Source organism: Polypterus senegalus, chromosome 13 (assembly GCF_016835505.1).
Source record: "Polypterus senegalus isolate Bchr_013 chromosome 13, ASM1683550v1, whole genome shotgun sequence".
Classification (NCBI taxonomy): Eukaryota; Metazoa; Chordata; class Cladistia; order Polypteriformes; family Polypteridae; genus Polypterus; species Polypterus senegalus.
This window is the reverse complement of record NC_053166.1, coordinates 154,244,898-154,271,844: the sequence shown is the minus strand read 5'-3', so window position 1 is coordinate 154,271,844 and position 26,947 is coordinate 154,244,898. Positions and strand designations below refer to the sequence as shown.

The following is a 26,947-nucleotide window of genomic DNA, read 5'->3' as shown; positions in this document are numbered from 1 at the left end:
GACGTATACAATACAATACAGTTTATTTTTGTATAGCCCAAAATCGCACAGGAATGGCCGCAATGGGCTTTTACAGGCTCTGCCTCTTGACAGCCCCCTAGCCTTGACTCTCTAAGAAGACAAGGAACAATAAGGATCTGTGCTGGTATCCCGAAGGTTGCCGGTTCGAATCCCTGTCACTGCCAAAAGAGATACTTGAGCAAGACCCTTAACCTGTAATTGCTTCAGGGGCGCTGTACAATGGCTGACCCCAAGGGGTATGCGAAAACTTAACAAATTCCTAATACAAGAAACTGTATAAAGCGAAATAAAGAACAAACGTATAAATGAGGACAATAGATTTTCACAAAAAAATCCTGAAAATCAAATGATGCTGCGACAATAAAGAACATATCAGTGAAATCTGCTGTTGCGTAAGTAATCGACCCCTGATAGCTCAGAGGCTGCAATAAGAAGGGTGTAAACAATCAAGCCCTGAACCCTCTAGCGTGTCGACGGGTCTCTAAGTGATTCTTCAGGCCAGTTCTTAGGAACACACAACTGAGAAATCAGTACAAGTGGCTTATGTGGTGAAACGTCAAAAACTGACAGAAATGAAGACAAGGAAACTTTCGAATGACTTGAGACGCACTGTGATTATGAAGTTTAAAGATGGCAATGGTGCCAAGAAGACTGCCAAGCTCCTTAGCCTCAGTGTGTCCACTGCGAAGGCCATCATAGCGAAGTGGAAGACAATTGGAAGCACAGTGAAGTGGCCTACGTCCACCCGCCATGTTAAAATAACAAAGAAAATGTCAAGAAAACTAGTCAGAGACGTAAGAGCAAATCCCAAGGTGACTCTCAGTGCCCTGCAGCTGGAGTGGATGTGCATAAGACTACAACATCGAAGGTTTTACACAGAGAGTTGCCAGAAAAAAGCCACCACTAAAAAACATGTCACTTGAAAGCTCGATTAGAATTCGCTAACAGACATCTTGACAAGAGTCCTGCGTTCTGGAGTCGTCATGAACTTCAGTCTGATGAGACCACAATTGAACTTTTTGGAGTTTGCCTGGCAGATAGAAGGGTCCGCCAATGATCCGGCAAACACCAGACCTACCATCAAGCATTGGGGGGTGTAAGCTTCGTGCTTGGGGGCTGCCTCTCTGGGTCCCTTGTCCGTATTGAAGGAAGAATGGATAGTAAGAAGTATATCAGATTTTGGAAGAAAACCTTCAAACGTCATGAAATTGGGACTCTGACGACGCTACCACTTTCAGCAGGACAATGACCCGAAACACTGGGCAAAAGGAACCAACGCATGATTTGACGAAAAGAAGGTCCAGGTTTTGCAGTGGCCTAGCCAGAGTCCGGATCTGATCTGATCTGATTGAAAATTTGTGGTGTGATCTCAAAATTGCAGTTCACAAACGAAAGCCTTCAGACTTTGCCCAGTTGGAGCAGTTCTGTAAGGAAGAATGGGGAGAATGGCCTCCATCCAGGTGTGCCAAGCTTGTAGATGGCTATGCAAAGCCGTGGCAAGCAGTTATTGGTGCTGCTACCAAGTATTGACTGGGTGTCATGTGAAGGGGTCCGTGACTTTTTCAACAGCATTTTTCACAACTTGACAGTCACATTTGTTTAGTTCACTGAGCTCTAAATGTGTACACAGAGAAATAAAAGTTCACTGTGATACTCTGCATATTTTTATAGGTTGTAATGATATGAGATGAGATGGCTTCCCAACCCACCGTGCACTCGAATATGGAGTGTGCTTACCGAAAGGTGTGAATCTTAGCGCGTCAGTTTTTAGATCTAGCAACATGTTGGGCCTGCACTGGCTTACAAAACAGCAGGAGTTTGTCTGGCCACGGATTCTGCAAGATGCTGGGTGTGTTAGACCAGGCGGAAATGATGTGCGGTTGCAAATTGGACATCTGCACAGTGTTGCTGCAAACCTCATCCTATACGCCTCATCCCAAAGATGCTCAATATGGGATCTTGCAGGCCACTGAAGCAATGAGAACACACTGTTGTGTTCCCTTTTGGTGACGATATGTGCCATGGTGGCGTTATCAGGCTGGAAGTGTCCATCCGAGTGTGGAAGAGTCAAAATAGCTGAATTGCTAATTCAGCGCAGGGAATTCTCCTCTTTTCAACTGACTCAGTATGTTTTGAGGAAGGCAGTCGTCCATGTGCCTGTCCCTTTATCCAGCTAAGTGAATTTGGGACCATCGAGACCGGTGTGCGTTTAAGTAAAAGTGTTCTTTCCCTTTTTTTTCTCGCTCCCTCCATACTTCCACTGTATCAGGACTTTCTGAAGCAGGTTGAGATAATTATGAGGTGTCTTTATAGGGTCATCTGAAAGGCAATGTCTTTGTCATGAGCACAGACGGAGAGAAAATGAAATCGGAATAGTTGACAGAAACAAAGCATAAACCATTATTTACTTAGACTTTCAAAAATCCTTTGACTCCGTCAGCCCACACCAAAGGTTAATTCTGAAACTAGAAGCTGTAGGCATCAGAGCAAACTGGATCTCTAGTTGGTTAGCAGGCAGGAGACGGGGAGCATAGATAAAAGGAGAATGGGGACATCAGTTAAGCCCCTCAGGGGTCTGTCCTTGGACCACTATTTTTTTCTGATTTACATTAATGACATTTATTCTGGTATAGTTCGTGCACTTGTGAAATTTGAAGATAACGCTGAAATTGGAGGGATGGCAGACACAGAGGAGGCAGCAAAAAGAAGTCTAAAAGACCTGGACAAAAACTTCAGAACTGGGCGAACACTTGGAAAATCCCCCAAAGTGAAGCTAACATGCAATGGTGGGCCCCACTGTAAAGCTGTACTAATGATCCAGATGTGGCACTACTTATTAATGAGCACTAAACAGTCGTGATGAACGATCTCCATTGGAATTTACTTGACCTTAAGCTTGGCAAAAAAGTGTAAAGGAACATCTCACTCTCTCTCTCATAGATATACAGCGAGATAGAGAGAGATACAGATATCGAGATATCTGTCTATAGATATATAAAATAGAGAGAGAGACGTATAGAGATATCTACAGTGGTGTGAAAAACTATTTGCCCCCTTCCTGATTTCTTATTCTTTTGCATGTTTGTCACACAAAATGTTTCTGATCATCAAACACATTTAACCATTAGTCAAATATAACACAAGTAAACACAAAATGCAGTTTTTAAATGGTGATTTTTATTATTTAGGAGAAAAATCCAAACCTACATGGCCCTGTGTGAAAAGTAATTGCCCCTGAACCTAATAACTGGTTGGGCCACCCTTAGCAGCAATAACTGCAATCAAGCGCTTTGCGATAACTTGCAATGAGTCTTTACAGCTCTGGAGGAATTTTGGCCCACTCATCTTTGCAGAATTGTTGTAATTCAGCTTTATTTGAGGGTTTTCTAGCATGAACCGCCTTTTTAAGGTCATGCCATAGCATCTCAATTGGATTCAGGTCAGGACTTTGACTAGGTCACTCCAAAGTCTTCATTTTGTTTTTCTTCAGCCATTCAGAGGTGGATTTGCTGGTGTGTTTTGGGTCATTGTCCTGTTGCAGCACCCAAGATCGCTTCAGCTTGAGTTGACGAACAGATGGCCGGACATTCTCCTTCAGGATTTTTTGGTAGACAGTAGAATTCATGGTTCCATCTATCACTGCAAGCCTTCCAGATCCTGAAGCAGCAAAACAACCCCAGACCATCACACTACCACCACCATATTTTACTGTTGGTATGATGTTCTTTTCTGAAATGCTGTGTTCCTTTTACGCCAGATGTAACGGGACATTTGCCTTCCAAAAAGTTCAACTTTTGTCTCATCAGTCCACAGGTATTTTCCCAAAAGTCTTGGCAATCATTGAGATGTTTCTTAGCAAAATTGAGACGAGCCCTATTGTTCTTTTTGCTTAACAGTGGTTTGCGTCTTGGAAATCTGCCATGCAGGCCGTTTTTGCCCAGTCTCTTTCTTATGGTGGAGTCGTGAACACTGACCTTAATTGAGGCAAGTGAGGCCTGCAGTTCTTTAATCGTTGTCCTGAGGTCTTTTGTGGGTAATTTTGGTAATTTTGGTCGGCCGGCCACTCCTGGGAAGGTTCACCACTGTTCCATGTTTTTGCCATTTGTGGATAATGGCTCTCACTGTGGTTCGCTGGAGTCCCAAAGCTTTAGAAATGGCTTTATAACCTTTACCAGACTGATAGATCTCAATTACTTCTGTTCTCATTTGTTCCTGAATTTCTTTGGATCTTGGCATGATGTCTAGCTTTTGAGGTGCTTTTGGTCTACTTCTCTGTGTCAGGCAGCTCCTATTGAAGTGATTTCTTGATTGAAACAGGTGTGGCAGTAATCAGGCCTGGGGGTGGCTACGGAAATTCAACTCAGGTGTGATACACCACAGTTAGGTGATTTTTTAACAAGGGGCAATTACTTTTCACACAGGGCCATGTAGGTTTGGATTTTTTCTCCCTAAATAATAAAAACCATCATTTAAAAACTGCATTTTGTGTTTACTTGTGTTATATTTGACTAATGATTAAATGTGTTTGATGATCAGAAACATTTTGTGTGACAAACATGCAAAAGAATAAGAAATCAGGAAGGGGGCAAATAGTTTTTCACACCACTGTATATAGAAATCCAATGTCTGTCTGTCTGTCTGCCTTTCGCGAGAGAACTACTTAACGGATTTAGATCGGGTTTTTTTCTATACTTTGCTTGAACATTCCGGTTGATTTTGTGACTTCTCTCATCGTGTTAAGTATCATAGTTCACTTGTAGTATGGATTTATTTGCGCGACTCTGAGAGACACGCAGCAGGCTGAGGTGAGGGGGTGGAGCCATCACTCACACGCCAGCCTCGGGGCGTGTCTTACCTCCGCTCAGCTAACGAATGAGAGAACTACTTAATGGATTTAGATCGGATTTTTTTTTTTCTATCATTTGCTTGAACATTCCAGTTTGGTTTTGTGACTTCTCTCATTGCGCTAAGTGTCAGAGTTCGGTAGTTGTACTGATTTTATTTGCAAGAATACGCTGTGGGTCTTTGGGGGCAAGGCCTGAGGAGTAGATAGCTGGACGGGGTCGTCCTCACTCACATGCCAGCCTCTGTTAGAGTAACTCTACCTCTCGCCACGTGTTGGAGCACTTAGCTGGCGATACCTGTTTGTTCAGCAGACATTACCGGCTACATTTTGTTAAAGAGTAATTTTTGATGTTTTTGAGAGAGATCATAGGTACATGTGTGTTTTAGAGGGTACCTGCTGATTGGCAGAGATATCACGGCCACGTGCTCTTCTCCCCACGCGGGTGACGCTCTTCCAGCAGAGCTGAACACAATCAGATACAGTGCCAACATCTGATATTGGAACATACCTACCTTCCGCTTGGCCATTATACCTTGCCAACTTTTTACATTCATAACAAAGAGATCACAGCTACATTCTCACCCCTGATAGCAAACCAAAAATATTGTATATCAATAGGCCCTCAAATACAAAAGCTATAAGTTCTTCTCAATACAAAATTATTACATTTAAAAAAAAAAAAAAAAATTTTATTAATTTTTAAAGTTTGTCCTATTTCACTACTACTTGGGCGGAGCCACGGGGGACAGCTAGTAAATTATAACTATGGAATGGGAGACACTGAGCTAAAGGAAGCAAGTTCTGAAAAGGATCAAGGGGTTTATGTTCGTACAACAGTTTCATTAACTAAGCAATGTGCAAAAAACAATTAGAAATGCAAATAAAATGTAAGGTTATATCATAAAGACTGTTGAATAGAAGTCAAGGGACATTATGCTCAGACCATGTAATGCACCAGTGAGGCCACCTCTGGAGTACCGTGTGCAGATCTGGTGACCATGGCACAAGAAAGACATAGCAGCACTTGAAGCTTTGCAGTGGAGTTCAACCAAGTGAATCATGGGAGTTGAGGATGTGCCTTGCTGTGACAGACTCTGAGAATTAAACCTGTTTAGTCTGAGCAGAGGAGAATACGTGGGGACCTCATCCAACGTTTTTTAAATCCTCCAAGGCATTGTTGAAAATAGATCCAGCAACATTCTTTCGGATTAAGGGGGAAATCACATACTCAAAAACACCAGTGGAAATTAAGTGGAAGTGAATTGAGGACTGAAGCCAAGAAGCCCTTCTTTACGCAAAGAGTTGTGGGAATCTGCTACAAACGTCCCAGACATGGAGCTGAAGCTGAAGCCTTGACAACCTTCGAGAAGAACCTGGATAAGACATTGGGACTGTTAGCGAAACAAATGGGCTTGATGGACTGACTGGTCTCCCCTCGTTTTGTTAGATTTCTTATGTATGAATTTTGGCAGGTCCTCCTAAAATCCCATAAATTACATTTTGCCGATTTTTATTTATTTTTTATCCTAATTCATAAACTCCACTGCTGCTGAGTCATTAGACCAGGTCAACCACTACAGTGCATATTCAAACTGAACTCCTTAGATTCATCTGTATGTCTGGGCTCGGTATCATCAGCAGCTACAGGACCTGGGGGTGAGCAGTCGATGGCGAGCTAAGTTTTGATCGTCGTCATTGTGACGCCGTTCTGTTCATGCAGGTTCGACATCGGCGAGATAGGGCGACTGACGGAGAATGTAGCACAACGTCTGGTCCAGGCACTTGTCACGTTGTGTCTTGGCTGGCGCGGCTACTTACTGGCAGAAACGCCTCTCAAGCCACTGTAGATACTCCCAACATGCTGGGGTCTGTCTTGTCATCGACCCCCATTTTAGGTCACTTCTCTGACTTCCTGTAGCAGCGCACACGGAGTTCAGCAGCTACCTGCTTTCAGGTCTGCAACTGGACACCACCTGCTCGTTATTGAAGGCTTGTTTCTGGTGTGAATATCTATAATCGCTCACTCCTTAACCTACTTTTTCTGAGATCAGAGCAGCCATTGCTTGTATCAGAATTACATTTCAGGGCCTTTAGACCTAGTGGTTTAGATTTTGTAGTTTTATCTTAGAATGTTTTGTTTATCACGCGTGTTGCTGTCTTGTCTCCCTGTCAGTAGGGATGCCTTGTGTTTTTTTTTTGGCGAGACTGTGGAGGGTCGTGGTACAAACACTAACCTGTACCGTGTTCAGAGGCTGCCTGATGTGCCAGTTTGCTATCAGAGCTCACGAGTAACTGATGCCCAGGTGGAGAGAGGCATTTTTGTTGGTCCGCAAATCTGACAGTTTGAACATCTGCAAGTGATGCCATTGAAAATCGCATGGAAGGCTTTCAAGGATGTCATTGGCAACTGCAGAGCAGCAGACTACGACCAGCTGGTTGACAGTGTGCTTCAAGCACATTTAAAATCAATAACATTCTATACATGTAATGTCCGGAACCGGTAAGCTAAGTTTGAATATATTTGAATATTTATTTATTTTAATTTCGGTATTCAAACTTTTTTTTTTTTAGCTGATTTGACATCTGTAGTGCTAGGACTTTGATAGCTGAAATAGTCCGCGGCCTTTAGAAGGAAATGCACGTGCGGAGGATGTCAAAATGGAGTGCAAGTGCAGTGAGGTGACAGACAGGAAGTACCCTTTAGTGCCACGGTGCCCACACTTCTGAATAAGTCACACAGTGCATTTGTTATTTGTGTTGGCTTCACTTTAATAATCCCCGAGGGGAAGTTGTCTTTCTGTGTTAGCTGGGACATAAAGAGTCTTGACACAAAACAAAGGTTTGGGGCAGCCACCCGTGTACTTGAGCTTGACTGCAAAATAAGGCAAAGTATTCAGCACAATAATATACAGAATGGAGTCCAAAACGGAACTGATCGACAGAGGAAGGGAGTGGGGTTTTATAGGAAGGTCTGTGGAAGTGATGTCTTCCTCGGGGCCGGGACAGGAAGTGATGTCGTCCTCGGGGCTGGAACAGGAAGTGATGTCGTCCTCGGGGCCGGGACAGGAAGGGATGTCGTCCTCGGGGCCGGGACAGGAAGGGATGTCGTCCTCGGGGCCGGGACAGGAAGAGATGTCGTCCTCGGGGCCGGAACAGGAAGTGATGTCGTCTTTGGGGCCGGGAGAGGAAGTGATGTCATCCTCAAGGCCGGGACAGGAAGTGACATTTTCATTTTCAGGTAGGATTTCCCGTGTCTGGACTGTGGGGACAAAACAAGAGAGTTGAATGCACCCCACCCGGCTGGGCATGGAATTCCCTTTCTTTTGGTCCCTGTGGCTGCCTCCCCTGCCCATGTGTGTGACATATCTTTGGAGGTTAGAGTTGCAGGGTCCGCAGCCAATGAGTGGAGTTAGGATCCTTCTAACAATATGGTTAAGTCACCAAGTTTAGTTCCTCTTCCTCTAGGCCAGGGATCTCAAACTCCAGTGTCCCCGAGGGCCGCAGTGGCTGCTAGTGATGGGTCGTTCTTGAACGATTCGTTCATTTTGAACGAATCTTTAATGTGACTCGGGAAGAACGAGTCGTCTTGTGGGAGTGATTCGTTCAGTCGCGATGGGCATTTGCGCAACTTCCTATAGTTTCTGTATTGGAATTGATTCACCTGTTTCGAGTCTTCGGGTTTTTCGAGTCGTTCGTTCATCACGTGACAGCCCCATAAGCTTAACCTATGCAGTCTGAGCCGGAAACAGAATTGAACGAAATGACTCGAAAAATGATTCGTTCATTTTGCTGAACGAGACTCAAAGATCCGAGTCAGTAAAATGATCTGATCTTCCCATCACTAGTGGCTGCAGGTTTTCATTTTAACCCTGTTCTTAATTAGTGACCTGTTTTTGCTGCTAATTAACTTCTTTTGAATTAATTTTAATCGACTTGCTCTTGAAGACTTGGACCCCTTAATTGTTTCTTTTTCCTTATTTAGCAGCCAAACAATAATGAGATACAAAACGAACCAAAACATGACCAGCAAACTGTGTCTATCGTGCAATATCTAGAAATAAAGAAAGGTGAAGGTCTCAGGAATGTTAATCTGCTCAGGTTCCCAAAACATTTTCACAGAGCTCTTAGAAAAGAGAAAATCCACAATTTCGGACATATCTGCTATTGAATAATGAGAGCAGCAACAAGCCGTGGAATTAAAGAACGAGTTTAATTAACGACAAGAATCGGCGCCTAATGAAGCGACTGGTGGGAGTGAAATTGGTTGGGGTTTGAGGCCCTGACTTAGTTGGTGTTCTGTTGGCTCACTCACCTCACGTTTCATTTCTGTTCAGGGGGACAAATCTTAAAAAAAACAAATCAATTAAAATGAATTCAAAAGAAGTTCATTAGCAGCAAAAACGGGTCACTAATTAAGAAAAGGGTTAGAACGAAATCCTGCAGCCACTAGGACCCTCCAGGACCGGAGTTGGGGGGACCCCCTGCTTTAGTGCCACTGTGCCCACTTCTGAACAAGTCACGCAGTGTATTTGTTCTTTGTACAGTATTGGCTTCACTTTTATTTGGTGTTTGGTACACTTTATTAATCCCCGAGGTGGAAATTGTTATCCTGTGTTAGCTTTGGGGGTCAGAGCTGCAGGGTCAGCCATTGTGCTGCACCCCTGGAGTGGATCCTTCAGGTGGTACGGTTAAAACCCCAAATTTAAGTCCTCACCCTTATAGGCGACGTGGGAATGCTTTGCATAGCACATAATGTACTTCAGTTTTTCATGATCACCATGGATTCCCCTCTTAAGAGTCCTGAACTGAATTGCTCTGAGGTTACACTTATGCCAAGCTTGCCAACTCCACTCATTAAAATGACAAATGTGACCTGAATTCTTTTGAGTTGGTGTGAAATGACAGCGGGTTGTCGCCTTTTTCCTCTTTCTAGAAAATGTTCCCATAATAACTCGGTGCCTTTTGTAGTCCCTGCCACTCTTTCCTGGCTCCTCTGCATTCCTTAAAACAAACTCACTTTGTGATTCTTTGCGTAGGTCAGGTGATGCGTGCCTCTGAGGCTTGTTGTCCTTGCTACAGGTGGTAAGACTGGTCACACTCTTGGAGGCGATGGCAACACTGACAATTTTCCATGTTCGAGACAGGCAGCCAAGGCTCCATTTCTCGTCTTGGGTCCCTCCTGCTCCAACTGATGGCACCGAGCGAGGATTGGCTGAAAAAAAAAAACTGCAGTCTGTTCTGCTGGCACGTGCTGAGGAAAGTGTCAGTCCTGCTGTTCCCCCTGTCAGTGATTTGAACTTTCTAGTCTGGCACGAGCCACTTCAGTCGCATCCCCCCTGATTTATCTTTCCTGCCTTGTCATGCGTGCCACTCGCTTAGAGATTTGGTGTGCTGGCGATGGTGCCAAGCAGCCTGAACTCCTAATTTTACTGTCTCTTGGCTGGGCTATGCGTTGTTCTTTATTGATACCACTTCGATGTCACTGCCCTAGATGTGGCAGAAAGCCCTCAGCTTAAAGGAACTGCCCATGAAAGGCGCCACACATTCCCACGTAATTAAATAAATGATCAAGCTCTGATTCTGTGTTAGTCGCGTAACATTCATCAATTTTCAGAGAGCAGGATGGGATTATTTACATTTGCTAATCGGTCTTCCCGCCGCTAACTGTTGACAGGGTAGCAAAAACTGTCATTTTTGTAATTGTGTTTGAACTGAAAGATGGATGTGGCTTCCTTGGCCTCATTCTGCATAATCCCATTTCCGCCTGGAAGCGACCCTGCTGCCTCCCTTCATGTCTGTCTCCACGTTCATAGTCAACAGCTCAGCTTTGGGTGGGAATTCAAATAGCACGCAACTTATACACTGGTAATGTGCCCTGTGAGTTTTGGGGGTAGGTTTTTAATTGGGCAGAACCCAGGGGGCCCCAAACCATTTTAATAATGAGACACGGTACAGGTTACAGTGCCCTTATTGAGCCCCCGATGATCTGTGGCAGCCCCAGTTGAACTTGGGTTAAAGTCATTTTGTTTGTTTCTTACCCTGCATGGTTTGTAGTGTAGGCCATGAAAAACCTTTTTTAATCTCATGTTTTCATCCAGAATGGAGACCACTAAAGTTACTGCTACAGTGGAGACCCAACTTGAACAACAGAAAACCACAGCAAAACGCCTTATATAAGGAACTTGAGCGTCCATAGATTTTGGCATCGATGGGGGTCCTGGAACCAATCCCCCACGGATACCAAGGGACGACTCTGTGTATGTGATATATATGTATGTATGTGTGTATGTATGTGTATATGTGTGTATATATGTACAAACCGGATTCCAAAAAAGTTGGGACACTATACAAATCGTGAATAAAAACTGAATGCAATGATGTGGAGGTGCCAACTTCTAATATTTTATTCAGAATAGAACATAAATCACGGAACAAAAGTTTAAATTGAGAAAATGTATCATTTTAAGGGAAGAATATGTTGATTCAGAATTTCAAATCCCAAAAAAGCTTGGACAAGGCCATTTTCACCACTGTGTGGCATCTCCCCTTCTTCTTACAACACTCAACAGACGTCTGGGGACCGAGGAGACCAGTTTCTCAAGTTTAGAAATAGGAATGCTCTCCCATTCTTGTCTAATACAGGCCTCTAACTGTTCAATCGTCTTGGGCCTTCTTTGTCGCACCTTCCTCTTTATGATGCGCCAAATGTTCTCTATAGGTGAAAGATCTGGACTGCAGACTGGCCATTTCAGTACCCGGATCCTTCTCCTACGCAGCCATGATGTTGTGATTGATGCAGAATGTGGTCTGGCATTATCTTGTTGAAAAATGCAGGGTCTTCCCTGAAAGAGATGACGTCTGGATGGGAGCAAATGTTGTTCTAGAACCTGAATATATTTTTCTGCATTGATGGTGCCTTTCCAGACATGCAAGCTGCCCATGCCACACGCACTCATGCAACCCCATACCATCAGAGATGCAGGCTTCTGAACTGAGCGTTGATAACAACTTGGGTTGTCCTTGTCCTCTTTGGTCCGGATGACATGGCGTCCCAGATTTCCAAAAGAACTTTGAATCGTGACTCGCCTGACCACAGAACAGTCTTCCATTTTGCCACACTCCATTTTAAATGATCCCTGGCCCAGTGACAACGCCTGAGCTTGTGGATCTTGCTTAGAAATGGCTTCTTCTTTGCACTGTAGAGTTTCAGCTGGCAACGGCGGATGGCACGGTGGATTGTGTTCACTGACAATGGTTTCTGGAAGTATTCCTGAGCCCATTCTGTGATTTCCTTTACAGTAGCATTCCTGTTTGTGGTGCAGTGTCGTTTAAGGGCCGGAGATCACGGGCATCCAGTATGGTTTTACGGCCTTGACCCTTACGCACAGAGATTGTTCCAGATTCTCTGAATCTTCGGATGATGTTATGCACAGTTGATGATGATAGATGCAAAGTCTTTGCAATTTTTCGCTGGGTAACACCTTTCTGATATTGCTCCACTATCTTTCTGCAACATTGTGGGAATTGGTGATCCTCTACCCATCTTGGCTTCTGAGAGACACTGCCACTCTGAGAAGCTCTTTTATACCCAATCATGTTGCCAATTGACCTAATTAGTGTTTATTGGTCTTCCAGCTCTTCGTTATGCTCAAATTTACTTTTTCCAGCCTCTTATTGCTACTTGTCCCAACTTTTTTGGGATTTGTTGACACCGTGAACTTTTGAATCAACATATTTTTCCTTTAAAATGATACATTTACTCGGATTAAACGTTTGATCTGTCATCTACGTTCTATTACAAATAAAATATTGACATTTGCCATCTCCACATCATTGCATTCAGTTTTTATTCACAATTTGTTTAGTGTCCCAACTTTTTTGGAATCCGGTTTGTATATATGTATATGTATATATATATATATATATATATGTTTGTGTGTATGTACATATATACATTGTGACAGATCGGGGGCGCTCTCGCTCCCTTGAACCCCTGTCCACGACTCCAGACACCAGGTAAAAGTCCAAGATTCGACTTTATTTAAATGCCACAGTGTACAAAGCACACTCTCCACCACTATACTCATAAATTACACTAACCAATACAATAAACCAATCCTCCAGCTCCCAGACGGGTTGCCACCCTTCCACCCAGCTCAGCTCGCCGTCTGGGAGCTCCCACAATCCTTTTATATTCCCTGACCTGGAAGCATTCCAATCCCCAGTCCTTGTGACTCTCAGTCCCTTCCGGTCAGGTAAAAAGTCCTTTTTTTCACCCCGGAAGCCTGTCATTCCCCTTGTCCACGTGTGCGTCCGGGATGTAGGGAAAATACCCGTTATTCCTCCCTGCAGCGTCTCCTAGTGGCCCCCATGGTATCCAGCAGGGCTGCGTATAAAAACTACATTGTCCACGATGCTCTGCTGGTCTTCTGGGGACCTCCATACTGCAAGGAGGGCTCCGCCTGGCAGCTTGGGGGTATTTGGCCATCCACCACAACATACACACACAAGGTGTGACAATTTAATTCCCGGAATACACCTTTAAAAAAATCTACACGTGGAACTGTACATTAGTGGCTAAATTTCACCCTCAAAGTACTCCCCTTGTACATCTATACACTGACTTAAACAATATTCCCATGTCAGGAAGCAGGCCAGGAACTCCTTTTCAATATTAACGTCTGTCGTTGTTTTTGGCTTTCCGCTTCTGGGGTCATCCGTCACATCTTCTCGTCCATCCCTAAACCTGTTATGTCACTCAAACACACTCGACTTTTTCATAGCATCTTCACCATATGCCACTCGCAACAGTTGTAACGTTTCAGTGGTGTATTTTCCGATTTTCACACAAAATGTAATATTAATTCTAGTACGTTGGTATAAATTTCCAGTTCCCATCTTTACAGCAAAGTGTACATGCAGATATCTATTACTTTTCCAATAGCTAACTAACAACTGGCTCCATCAGCTTGCTCAAGCACGAATACTCGTGTGATTTCAATACAGTTACGTCACGGGTGACACTAAGAGGTCATTCCGGGAATTAAATTGTCACACCTATATATATATCTATATATACTCTATATGTATACAGGCAGTCCCCGGGTTACGCACAAGATAGGGACTGTAGGTTTGTTCTTAAGTTGAATTTGTATGTAAGTCAGAACAGGCCCATTATTTTAATAAATGCTATTGCTGACCGACTGTAACCAAGTGCTCTGCCAATGCATGATGGAGTGTCACCCTCTCTGACCTTTTTCTTATTTCTACTTTATTTTCAATGGTGATGGTTCTTCTCTTCTTTACTGTGTCACCAGCACTTGCATCAGATTTGCGTTTCAGAGACATTCTTGAAGGGTGAAGACAAAAGGTTAAGATGAGCTCTTCTGCACAGCACTGTCCACGCGATCACAGCAGGAAGGCACCCGTCGTCAATACGTCTGATGTACTGACAAGAGACAACTTCCTGCTATGTACATAACAGTACGAGCAGGCTTGCTATTGAGAATGACTGGGGGCATCGGCGAGCGGTTCATCACCAGCCCACCTCACAGTCACCTCCACTACAGTATGCCGCCTGCAGCGTCCGCCCTCCGAGAACGAACACGGTGTGGCCAAAAGGGGGTAATGAATCGCTCAACCCCAATTCAACAGGCAGCCATCTGATTGCACACTACAATGCTACCCCCCGCCGCCCTTTTCATGCTTCGTGGCCTCCGTTCAGCCACAACCGGGTTTACCGCTTGCAGCATCACCAGCTGCCCACCGAGAAGGAATAGGGCAGCCGTGTGTGGTGGGCTGGCAGTGAAACCACCCGATGGATACTACACTGCACGAGCAGTGAAATCACCCCGTCCAGCCACCGCTTACAGCGTCCCCAGGCCGAAGATGACGGAACTGCAGTTACTGAGGCGCATGCGTCGCAGCTGCGGCCCCGTTCGTATGTCGTAGGTCGGATGTCCGTAACCTGTGGACAGACTGCCGGTATATAAAATCCTAAGCCTAAAAGTGCAACGATTTTCTGTGACGTTTTATGTCATGCTTTAAATTGGGCTTATTTTAAAACCTACATATATGTGTTTGGTATCATTCTTTTCAGAGTTTATTGAAATTTAATGTGATGATGTTAGATTTTAAGATTCTTAGGCCTTGTTCACACGGGCGTTAAGTTTTTGGATAAACGAACTTGCTCTGAACGTCCTAGACGTTTATGTTGCATTTTGTGGTGGCGATCGATTGACTTCTACACCGGCGTTCGTTTGTCTCTGTCTAACGCCGCCAGCCTGCAGCCCAAATTGTAGTTTGTGTGTTAACCTGTGGAGGCAGTGTCGGGAACTGGATATGAAAGCCCTTGTCGTTTTATTGGAGGTGCCTCCTTTCAATATGGACCATTTTGCTATGTTAGATATTAATCTTCTTGTTTTAAAATACTCGTAATCGGCGTAGGGAGAGAAAAAATCGCCGCCGCTACTGGGTTCATTCTCTGACTGCACAACGTCGGGTTAAAGGAAGTTTTTTTGTGCTTTATGAAGAAATGCAAAAATTTCCGCGCAAGTTTTTTAATTACAGTCGGATGTCGGTTTCCACTTTTGATTGTCTGCTGCTGCACGCCGATCAACCAATATGCGACTTGGTGTTAGCCCCGAAGAGAGACTACTTGTCACTTTGAGGTAAGGAAACAGTAGTTGAGTGTGCGCTTACACCGGTGTTACGCACTGAAATGCCCCCCCGCTCCTCCGCAGCGTAAAATAAACGCGCAGAAAACGAACTAGAAGCGGTTTCCTTGCGTCGTTGGGTTTTGAACGCCAAGAAAAGCTGCATGCAACGCTTTTTGATGCCGTATAAGCGCGCGCCGGACAAACGACGCCACCAAAGCCCATGTGAACACTCTCATTGACTCCTACGTAGAAAACACTCGGCGCTTGATCCGCTCACCGGACGCCTTCTGACGCAAAAACGCTTGATTTTAACGCCCGTGTGAACAAGGCCTAAGTCTGTTTTTAAATTCTAAACTAAAATATCAAGAATGTCGTGGTTTTTATTTTTGATTGAGTAAACTTTCTTTCACAGGAACAAACTATTAAAAATAAAAATTATCTATTCATAACACCAATGCTTGCCCCCCCCCCAGTGTATGTATGTATGTGTATATACAGTATATTTGTGTGTGTGTGTAGCTCATGAATGAGCTTTTGCAGGTCATTGAATGACAAAAACGGCTCAGCTTTATCGATCGCCCTGAAGTAGAAACAAAAACCTCCTCTTTACCCACAGCATTTATCTGTTTGTTTGGTGAATTTCAAATTTGAAAGTTATTAGCTGAATAAACAAGTCTGATGGACTGAAAGGTCTCCTCTAATCTGTCAGATTTTTTTATGTAGCAGAGCCTCGCTGGCACATTCTCCTTTCCCTCATTAACAGATTTTTCCTTTTCTGTTCCAGGCTATCGAAACGGCCCTGGACTGTTTGAAAAGTGCCAACACGGAGCCGTACTACCGGAGGCAGGCCTGGGAGGTGATCAAGTGTTTCCTGGTAGCCATGATGAGCCTGGAGGACAACAAGCACGCTCTGTACCAGCTGCTGGCCCACCCAAAGTAAGAGACCACCTGCGGGTGAACAGCCAGTGGGAGGTCAAACTGCCCCTACTTCACTGGCAGCCCCCCCCACACCCCCTACCCCCGATGGCAGTTCATCCAGTGTCTTATCTGAAGCCTGTCACTTGCAGCAGGCCGCAAATAACAAAGCATACCAGTTACGATTTTGACAAAGTGGCTTTTTTTGTTGTCACACGGTGTGATTTATAATCTGCCTTTGCCTTTTCAACCCGCCGACTGTGGTGAGTGGTCTTTTCTGAAGCAGAACGCCAGCTAAATATTGCAAATGCTGGGCTATAATTGAGCACCATTCAAGAGCCCCGGCTGCGTCCGATGGAGAATAGATTCACAGCTCTCTCTTGTGTGCGAACCGCCGGCCTTTTAAAAGGTGCTGATGAAATTGGACAGTCTGTCACCACTGACGTCCACAAGCTGACAGTATTAAAAAGTAAATATTGGATATAAATAAAAATTGTCTGACACCAGTCAATTATTCAGCCGCCGGCCTCCCAGGGAAGAGGTGCTTGAATTGTAAATGCAGCAGCTTCTTGGCGTGTCGCCTGGGCTCGTCCTCTTCGACAGGACAACCTCCCAGTGCTGCCCCAGGGTGATTGAAAAATAATTTGCACCCATCCCTCACTCGAGTGTCGCGGGCAAGTTGATGAAAGGCATGAGAGGCGCGCCGTGTGACAATGCGGGAGTGTGAGCGGCCGTGACGGTCAAACCCTGTGGGGCCCTAGCCCCTTAAGTGCCCAGCTGGACGGATTCCGCTTGTGCCGCTCGGATAAATCAGGCGGCCGTGTGTCAAGGATGGTCAGTGGTGAAATGTGCCTTTTCATGTCTGTTGTTGTTTTTTTTTGCCAGTTTTACAGAGAAGTGGATTCCCAACGTGATCATTTCACATCGCTACAAGGCCCAGGACACTCCTGCCCGCAAGACATTTGAGCAAGCCCTCACCGGGGCCTTCATGTCAGCTGTCATCAAAGATCTGCGCCCCAGCGCTCTGCCCTTTGTCGCCAGCCTCATCCGACACTTCACCATGGTAGCTGTGGCACAGCAGTGTGGTAAGACATAGGGGGCCTGTGTTAGGAGGTCAGGTTAACCAAGTCTTCCCAGCTGTGGCAGTCTGATGTAAAATATGCATGCAGGGTGACGCCTAGCAATCATGGTGGCACTCCTGGCGTTTCCCCTTTTACGGGGAGAGATCTGCTCCACTCTGAAATATACATACCCCTTCCTTCTGCTGAGAAATTTGGTCTTAAGCCTCAGGTGTCTCCTTCTTCCTCTCCAGGTCCCTTCCTCTTGCAGTGCTATCAGAGTAGTAGCCAGCCCAGTACCGCCATGTTTCACAGTGAGGAGAACGGCTCCAAGGGGATGGACCCCCTTGTACTGATAGACGCCATTGCTATCTGTATGGCCTACGAGGAGAAGGAACTCTGCAAGATTGGGGAGGTGGCGCTGGCTGTGATCTTTGATGTTGCCAGCATCATCTTGGGGTCAAAAGAGCGGGTGAGTCGGCTGCTTGGATGGAGGGGTCAAAATTTTTGAATTTTTTGCAAGTGTTACGGTAGCACCTTTAGTAAATAGGAGTTGGAGTACAGTCTGAGCAGCAGCCAGCCATTCGTCAGCTTTAACCATGGAAGAGAGGTTGTTGTACCCCTGAGGGGTCAGAGCTGACCTTCAGTGCTGTCAAATGTTGGGTTGCCAGAGGTTGGTTTCACATCAGTTTGGCAGCATGCTCAAGTGGATCATGTGGCAGCCATGTAAACTGAGAGCAGTCTTTGAATGTATTGTGGGCAGCATTAGTGAATAACTGAAGAGATGAAGAATGGGGTAACTTGACAGCAGGCTAGGTTAGGTCAAGTTAGGGAGCAGGCACCGGTACAGCATGTTGCCACACCCACCACACAACGATCGTTTTGCTCATCACACAAAACGGCACGTTACTCTGCGTGTTCTTACAAATGCACCATCCTCTATGTGAAGCGTGGTAGTGGCAGCAGCATCAAGCTCTAGAGATGCTTTTCTGCAACAGTTCCTGGAAGGTTTGTGACGATAAATGAATGTAGCCAGGTCAGGTCAGGTTGGAAAACATGCACTTGTACAGCGTGTTGCCACACCCGCCACATGACAAAACAGCTCGGGATCCTGGTGGGCAACCCCCAGGCAGACACGCGGTCCAGTCCCACCCATCCGAAATTGCCCCTCTATCTGCCACAGCCAGGTGTTAATATGGGCATTCCCCGGGCCTGGTCCAGCTACTCCGGTCCTCAACAATGAGGGTCCCGCAAGCCGGATAACCCTGGGGTAATCACGCCACCTGGCCATAGTACCGTAACTGACGTTCACTCACAATGCAGGTAATGTGCCTCAATCGGGACTCCTTGAGCAACACAAAGTCAAACCAGCAGTTCAGCTAGAAGGTCATAAAAGAGGTTTAGCCCCTGGAAGTCTTAAAACATAGAAGGTAACCATTTTCCAAAGTCATTAGCCATTATTAAGGTCAGGTTGTGGTGGATCCTGTAGGGATACCTCATAGAATTGACGTCCAAGGTTAAAGAAAGGTCCTCTTCAAGATTTTACATGTGTGTGTGTTTGTCACATTACTATGTGTTGCCCTTTCTCTTGGCAGGCTTGCCAGCTGCCCCTCTTTTCCTACATTGTGGAGCGTCTCTGCGCCTGTTGTTATGAGCAGGCCTGGTATGCCAAGCTGGGTGGCGTGGTGTCTATCAAGTTCCTGATGGAGCGCCTTCCCCTTATCTGGGTCCTGCAGAACCAGCAGACGTTCCTGAAGGCACTTCTTTTTGTCATGATGGACCTCACTGGAGAAGTAATGGCTTTTGTTTTGAATTGTATTCATTTTTGATGACTACTCACATCCGTCCTCTGACATCCACCGGTCATCGTGTGCTTATTTGCATCTCTTCCTTTCTCAGGTGTCAAATGGAGCTGTCGCCATGTCCAAAACCACCTTAGAGCAGCTGCTGGTGCGGTGTGCCACCCCTTTAAAGGAGGAGGAGAAGTCGGACGAGCTGCTAGCCGCGCAGGAGAAGTCCTTCCATCATGTCACCCACGATCTTGTGCGTGAAGTCACCTCACCCAACTCCACTGTGCGCAAACAGGCCATGCATTCCCTGCAGGTCCTTGCCCAGGTCACTGGAAAAAGTGTCACAGTCATCATGGAACCACATAAGGAGGTACTTAAAAATAAATAAATAAATAAAAAGTGAAGAGGGTCTGTACCGGGGCACCCTGGCTTGTATTGATATCCCTTTTGCTGATGGGCACAACGCTTCTCAGCTTGGGCCTGGCTCATCAGGCCTACTAAGTTGAAAGTGGAGCCGTTTTATGTTCGTTGTACTGTCTCGACCCTGATTGCACCGTTGAAATGGGTGACAACTCGTTTTCCATCACAGAATCATTGGACTTTACAGCAGCTGGGAATACTGAACCACTGCAGTAACCCCTTGTGTTTGTGAAGTTAGTCACTGGCCTTGTATTTGGCTCGTATATTTCTGTTTTTAATAACAGGTGTTGCAGGACATGGTTCCTCCCAAAAAGCATCTGCTGCGCCACCAGCCAGCTAACGCTCAGATTGGCCTGATGGAGGGAAACACCTTCTGCACCACTTTGCAGCCGCGGCTTTTTACCATGGACCTCAACGTAGTGGAGCACAAGGTCTTCTACACGGAGGTGGGTATGGCCTGCAGAGACTGCCGTCTATGTACGTCGGTTTCCTTGGTCCTGACTGCATGTTCTGCTTGTAGCTCCTGAACCTCTGTGAAGCCGAAGACGCAGCCCTGATGAAGTTGCCCTGCTATAAAAGTCTGCCCTCCCTGGTGCCATTGAGGATCGCAGCGCTGAGTAAGTTTCCGCTGAGTTTGAGGCTTGTTCATTGTATTTGGGTCACGGTTGATCCCCATAGGAGTAAACAATTAAATATTTACTGTACAGCGCATTCAGGCCCCTTCACTCTTTACACATTTTGTTAAGTTGCATCCTTGTGCTGAAATCGTTTAAATTCCTTGTCTTTCTCATCATGCAGCACTTAATAGTGAAAACGGGATTTTCTGAATTTTTCCAAATCTATTTCAATAAAATAACTGAAATCTTACATTGACACAAGTATTCAGAAACATTCCTCAGTACTTAGTTGTGGCAGTGATTCTAGCCCAGTGTCTTCATGGGTTTGACGCAACAAGCTTTGCACACCCGGATCTGGAGATTTTTCTGTTATTCTTCTCTGCAGATCCTCTCAAGCTTTATAAAGTTAGAAGGAGGCGGTTGGTGGGCAGCCAGAGATGTTGATTTGGGTTCAAATTCAGACTCTGGCAGCGCCACTCAAAGACATTGGCAGAGTTTGTCCCTACGCCCCTCCTGTGTTGTCTTTGCTTCATTCTGTTGGAAGGTGACCCTTCAGCCCAGTCTGATGTCCAGAGCAGGTGTTCTTTAAGGGTATCTCTCAACCCTGACTAGTCTCTCAGTCCCCGATGGCATCACCGTTGGTATGGTATTGCACAGGTGAGATGTTTGGCTGTTCCTCCAGACATGATGCTAAGAACTGAGGCCAGACAGTTCAATTTTGGCTTCATTAGACTAGAGAATGTTCTTTCTCACAGTCTGAGGTCCTTTAGGTGCCTTTATGCACACTCCTTGTGGGCTTTCACGTATCTTCAGTTTGGCCACTCTGCCACAAGTCCCAGATTGGTGGAGTTTTGCATTGATGGTCATTCTTCTGGAAGCTTCTCTCATCTCCACATTGGTTCATTGGAGCTCAGCCAGAGAGACCATCAGGGTCTTGGTTACCTCAATTACCAAGACCCTTGTCCCTTTGATTGCCCAGTTTGTCCAGGAAGCCAGCACTAGGTCAAGTTGTGGTTGTTCCAAATGTCTTCAATTTAAGAATTGTGGAGGCCACGGTGCTCTTGGGAGCCTTCAGTGCCACAGGAATTTTTGGTAGCCTTCCACAGATCTGCATCTCGACACAATCCTGTCTCTAAGTTCTGCTTTGACCTCATGGCTTGGTGTTCAGGCTTAGGGGACCTACTATTGACTGGTGTGTTCCTTTCCTAATCATGTACGGTCAACTGAACTGACCATAAGTGGAAGCCCACAGTGCTCATGGGAACCTTCAATACTACAGGAATGTTTTGTAGCCTTCCCCAGATCTGTGCCTGGACACCATCCCTTCTCTAAGCCCTGTTCATTTGACCTCATGGCTTGGTTTTGTTCAACGGAGGGGACCCTCTATAGACAGGTGTGTACCTTTCCTAATCGATCCAGCCAATTGAATTGACCACTGGTGGGCACCAAACCAGGCCAATAGAATGGGATGCCTCATTTTAAGCAATATGTCAGTGTGAAACCCAGAGTGCGTACGGCCACCCTATCCCTGACCCAGACAGGCTGGACGCACGGGTTTTACCACACAGCACACAGTTTATTGCCTTCCACAGCACATAGTAAAGCACAGAGTGCAGTCCCTTCTTTGCTGCCAGTCCTTCTGCCTCCACTCCTCCTCAGGCTTTGTCCTCTTCCTCCCGACTCTGGCCCTTGAGTGCTGGTGGCTGGCTCCTTTTATAGGGCACCCAGAAGGACTCCTGGTGCCCAACGAGCTTCTTCCGGCAACATTTCCGGGTGTGGCAGAAGTGCTGCCAATTAGGGCCCTGTAAATGTCCAGGCGCCCCCTGGTGGTGGCCACGGGCCCCAGCAGGATTGAGCTTCCATGCTCACAACCTGTGGCCCTGCTGGAAACCAAGGGGGCCGCCCACTGTCGGTCCGGGGGAGAATGGGTCTTCAAAATACTCTAACCACCCCAAATCGGGCGTTCTGTACTCGGGGGCGTCTGCCACAGTCAGTTTTTTATTTTTACTAAGTCTGCTGAATTTTTAAATGCTTTTTTTTGCTTTATTACTCAGAAGTATTGAGTGTCACGTGATGAGAGAAGTTAATTCAAATGATTTTAGCACAAGGCTGCAGCATACCAAAATTTTGAAAAAGTCAGTCATCCAGTTATAGCAGTTATCCAACCTGCTATATCCTAACACAGGGTCACGAGGGTCTGCTGGAGCCAATCCCAGCCAGCACAGGGCGCAAGGGAGGAACAAATCCTGGACAGGGTGCCAGCCCACCGCAGGGCACACATACACTCACACACCAAGCACACACTAGGGACAATTTAGGACCGCCAATGCACCTAACCTGCATGTCTTTGGACTGTGGGAGGAAACCCACGCAGACACGGGGAGAACATGCAATCTATACGCCGGGAACCCAGGTCTCCTTACTGCGAGGCAGCAGGGCTACCACTGCGCCACCATGCTGCCCATTTTGAAAAAGTGAAGGGGTCTAAATACTTTTGAGTGTGCTGTATATAGCGCCTTTCATTAAATTTGAAGGTAATGTTTGGGAATGCTTTACACTGTACTGTATTTAAGGGACAAGCAGAGTTAGTGAAATTCACTTGGTCACATGGATCCATTGTTGATGGGGAGGGACTGAAATAGTGACCTTGTCCTACATAGTTCAGCTTCTTAGCCACCAGGGTACCTTGTGGCCATTTTCTTACATAGACCTTTACAGGATCTCACGTAGGGGTGGGGGGTGAATATGTGGTAAGGGGGACTTCGTTGATGAGGTTACTGGAGCGCAACTGCAGCCTGTTCATCCCAGGAGCTCGCTAGGCTCGTAGGCTGGTGGCTCTGATACCGTGACGGGGGCCTTGAAAGCAATTCATTACTTTGTCTCTTCCAGATGCCCTGGCCGCCTGTAATTACCTGCCGCAGTCGAGAGAAAAAATCATTGCGGCCCTGTTCAAAGCTCTCAACTCCACCAATAATGAGCTTCAGGAGGCTGGCGAGGCCTGTATGAGAAAGGTGAGCACTTGGCAGCGTTTTGCTGAGCCCGAGGCACAGGTTGCTGCTCTTTTTATAACTAAACGGGTGGTCTCTGCAACGTAGCCTTCTGAAACAGGACTGTTAGTGGATTCCCTCTAGTAAGAAATGACAGCTCTTAAGATTTCAGCCACTACTTAACATCATATGAGGATGGCTGCTCCTGTCTGGTGTTGTGATGGGTATATGTGGGCCTGCCATTTGTACTGTATGTATAACCTCATGTCCCATTTCTGTTTCCCCCTGCCAGTTCTTGGAAGGAGCCACAATTGAGGTGGACCAGATCCATACCCACATGCGCCCCCTGTTGATGATGCTGGGTGATTACCGCAGCCTGACTCTCAATGTGGTGAACCGGCTAACCTCAGTCACTCGGCTGTTCCCAAACTCCTTCAATGACAAGTTCTGCGACCAAATGATGGTACGTTAACATCCTTTACTACCGGTAGGCCATCTGTGTCTAGAAAAATGTATCCAATGTTTCTTTTTTTTTTTGACCCCCGTCTTAAATTGACTGATTGGGTTAAAATTTTATTTTTGTGAATCCTTTATTTTTTTCTCTGATAAACTTAAAAGTGTAGTGACAATAAACTTTTTTTTCATTCATAGCAAACTAATAGGCACTGCATGAAAAGGTGTGAAAGGGGTCCTAACCTGTAATAAATCATTAAAGCACATTAGAAGTAAAAACTAGTAAAGTAAGTGAAGTTTTAGAATAATTGGCTGCATGCAGACCCTGTGTTTAGAATTCTGCCTGACAAAACTCAAAGTGAGGCTAAGCTTCTACATGGTGGATTTGAAAGAAAAAAAATAAATAAAGAAAATAGTAATCTAAGGGCTCGTTTATACTTCACACTCAGAACGTGCACGCATCATGGCTGCCACGCGTTCCCAGTGTTCATTTGACGCGTCCTCAGAAATTAACGTGACGCGTGCGCGAGTTGCAGTACCAGCAAAGTCGGGGGGCGCAGTGCGCTAAAAGTCGGAATGTGACGTCAGAGTCTCTGGTTACTATCTACATGTGACAGAAAGCCGCTTTGCGGATCCTACGAGATCGGCGTGCGCGCTTCGATGTTTGAAGAATGGTTTGATCTGGTGAAGCAAAATGCCGACGTAACGATGCATTCGTGGTGCTTTTATATTCAAGCGTCGCATATTCCCGATCGTAATGACACGATACATTTTAAAAGTCTCACATACCGTCTACTGTGCCGTCTTTTTTTTCTGGAGCTTCCTCTGGAACTGACAGCAATAGATCGCCACACTGAGTTCATTACATGTATGATATTCCAACTCTCTGCACATTTAGAATCCTAAGATTTATACTTGATATCACTTTCATGATGAAATGTATTTGTTACATTTTACAGATAAATCGTTAATTTCATTTAAATAGTGAATACTGTTAATAATTACACACATGGGGGTGACACGGTGGCGGAGCGGGTAGCGCTGCTGTTTCGCAGGGAGTCACGTCGCTGGTATCCATGTTTTCCTGCTGGGTTTCCACACTGTGCTCCGGTTTCCTTCCAAAGATATGCAGATTTGTTGACACCAAAATGACGCCATTGTGTATGTGTGCTTGTATTCACCTTGCGATGAGCTGATGCCCCGTCCAGGGATTGTTTCTGCCTCGTGCCCAATGCTTGCTGGAATGGACACATCCCTGGTTTGATGGATTTAATCATTAAACTCCCTTTTCAGAGATATTGCGGCAAGGTGTCATGTGAATTGCCTGGAACACCCATTAAATTCAGAACACAGCGAAGCCAAACCTGTTTTCACAGTGATGATATCTCGTACCGCCGCCTGGTGGATTCCTCCAGATTTACGTAAAATACGCACACAACTATAAACAGTACAATGTTTGCGTAGCAGGAGTGTCCCCTGGAGCATGCGTCCCGTCACGTGAAGTATAAACCCAACCTTACCCCCAAATGTAAGTAGCAGGCCAAGGCCTGCACAGGCCTAGCACGATAAAAGAGTGTGAAGGCTTGAATAGCAAAACACCTTGAAAGTAGGAGAGGAAAACATGAATAAATCTCTCTGGCCCAGTATAACAAAAGCAGTGTTCCTTAACTCAATCGAGGTGGATGTCGACACATAACGACTCGTAAGAGTGTCTTCACACAGCTGCCGGCTGCTACGTGCACGCGTTCAGCACTACGATCGGCCGGGGACCGATCCGCTGATGCTGGTACATCACTTTCATTTTTGATCTCCAGATCACTCGCATCAAAATCAAGAGTCCCATTCAGTGATAATACGCAACGCGTTGTCCGAGGAGCATTTTGCTTTGCACATTCGCCAGATTCACTTTTTACTCCACTGGGCGGAAGGCAGCTGCTCTGCTGTGCATTCCCGCCAGTCGCTGAACAAAAACAAATATTCAGCCCTGAAAGAGTATAATAATTAAAGATTTTTATTGCAACCGGAATAAAGCAAAAAAAAGGTAATCCTCTAAACAATAAACCGCCAGTTCGCAATCCCAAAAATGTAAAAGTTTAAAAAGCAGAGAGTTAAAACAAGTACTTACAGTGAACGTAAAGGGCAAAATGCCACTGTGGGAACCGAAAGACCAAACAAAACTTGAATTTCTATCCATCCATTTTCTGACCCGCTGAATCTGAATACAGGGTCACGGGGGTCTGCTGGAGCCAATCCCAGCCAGCACAGGGCACAAGGCAGGAACCAATCCTGGGCAGGGTGCCAACCCACCGCAGGACACACACAAACACACCCACACACCAAGCACACACTAGGGCCAATGTAGAATCACCAATCCACCTAACCTGCATGTCTTTGGATTGTGGGAGGAAACCCACGCAGACACGGGGAGAACATGCAAACTCCACGCAGGGAGGACCCAGGAAGCGAACCCGGGTCTCCCAACTGCGAGGCAGCAGCGCTACCACTGCGCCACCGTGCCGCCCCAAAACTTGAATTTGAAATTGTAAAACATTTGATCTCTTGCCGTGTGTGTACCCTCCGCATTCCTTCTGCGCCTTTCTTTTGTGTTCTTTTGCGTCTCCGACTCTCCTACCTGGCCCTTCCTCTGTCGGTGACATTCTCTCGTAAAGGCCGCTTCTCAGGTGCTTTGCTTGCCTCCTGTCCACTTTTTTTGACTCCCGCCAACACCCAACTGTGGACAGATCCTTCATGTTCTTGCAGACTTCCTGTCCTTGAAGACACCTCTCTGTGTTCCAGTGATTGTGCCCTTTCTGTCTGTCTGTCTGTAATGTGGTACCTTTCATGCCAGTCTGTCTATCCAATATCGAATGACCAGCAGAGACAATCCAATAATGTGCTTACGTTTATCTCTCTCTTTCCTTTTCAGCAACATTTACGTAAGTGGATGGAAGTGGTGGTCATCACTCACAAAGGGGGCCAGCGCAGCGACGGCAGTGTAAGTACCCAGAGGGAAGGTGACTGGGAATTGAAGGCGATTCGCCAGCGCCTGAGTGGCGTGACACGATGTTCCGTATTGATCTTCCCGTGTGCGGCATCCATTGCTAGGGGCAGGCCGGTGTTGTGCTAATTGGTATGCTGTCGCCGTGCTCTCCCCTTAATCACAGCATAATTACACACAACTT

At 45.9% G+C, this 26,947-nt stretch overlaps 1 protein-coding gene across 1 annotated transcript in view; it reads left to right on the top strand.

Annotated features, from left to right (window-relative positions):
- Positions 1-26,947, top strand: part of LOC120543357 (transformation/transcription domain-associated protein) — a 186,490-nt gene that overhangs the window by 74,589 nt on the left and 84,954 nt on the right. Inside the window, exons 22-31 of the mRNA XM_039776392.1 lie at positions 16,310-16,461; positions 17,326-17,525; positions 17,753-17,970; positions 19,094-19,291; positions 19,398-19,658; positions 19,993-20,154; positions 20,229-20,325; positions 23,215-23,336; positions 23,605-23,775; positions 26,692-26,760. Of these exons, the coding sequence (XP_039632326.1) occupies positions 16,310-16,461; positions 17,326-17,525; positions 17,753-17,970; positions 19,094-19,291; positions 19,398-19,658; positions 19,993-20,154; positions 20,229-20,325; positions 23,215-23,336; positions 23,605-23,775; positions 26,692-26,760 (1,650 nt within the window). The remainder of the gene's footprint in view (positions 1-16,309; positions 16,462-17,325; positions 17,526-17,752; positions 17,971-19,093; positions 19,292-19,397; positions 19,659-19,992; positions 20,155-20,228; positions 20,326-23,214; positions 23,337-23,604; positions 23,776-26,691; positions 26,761-26,947) is intronic.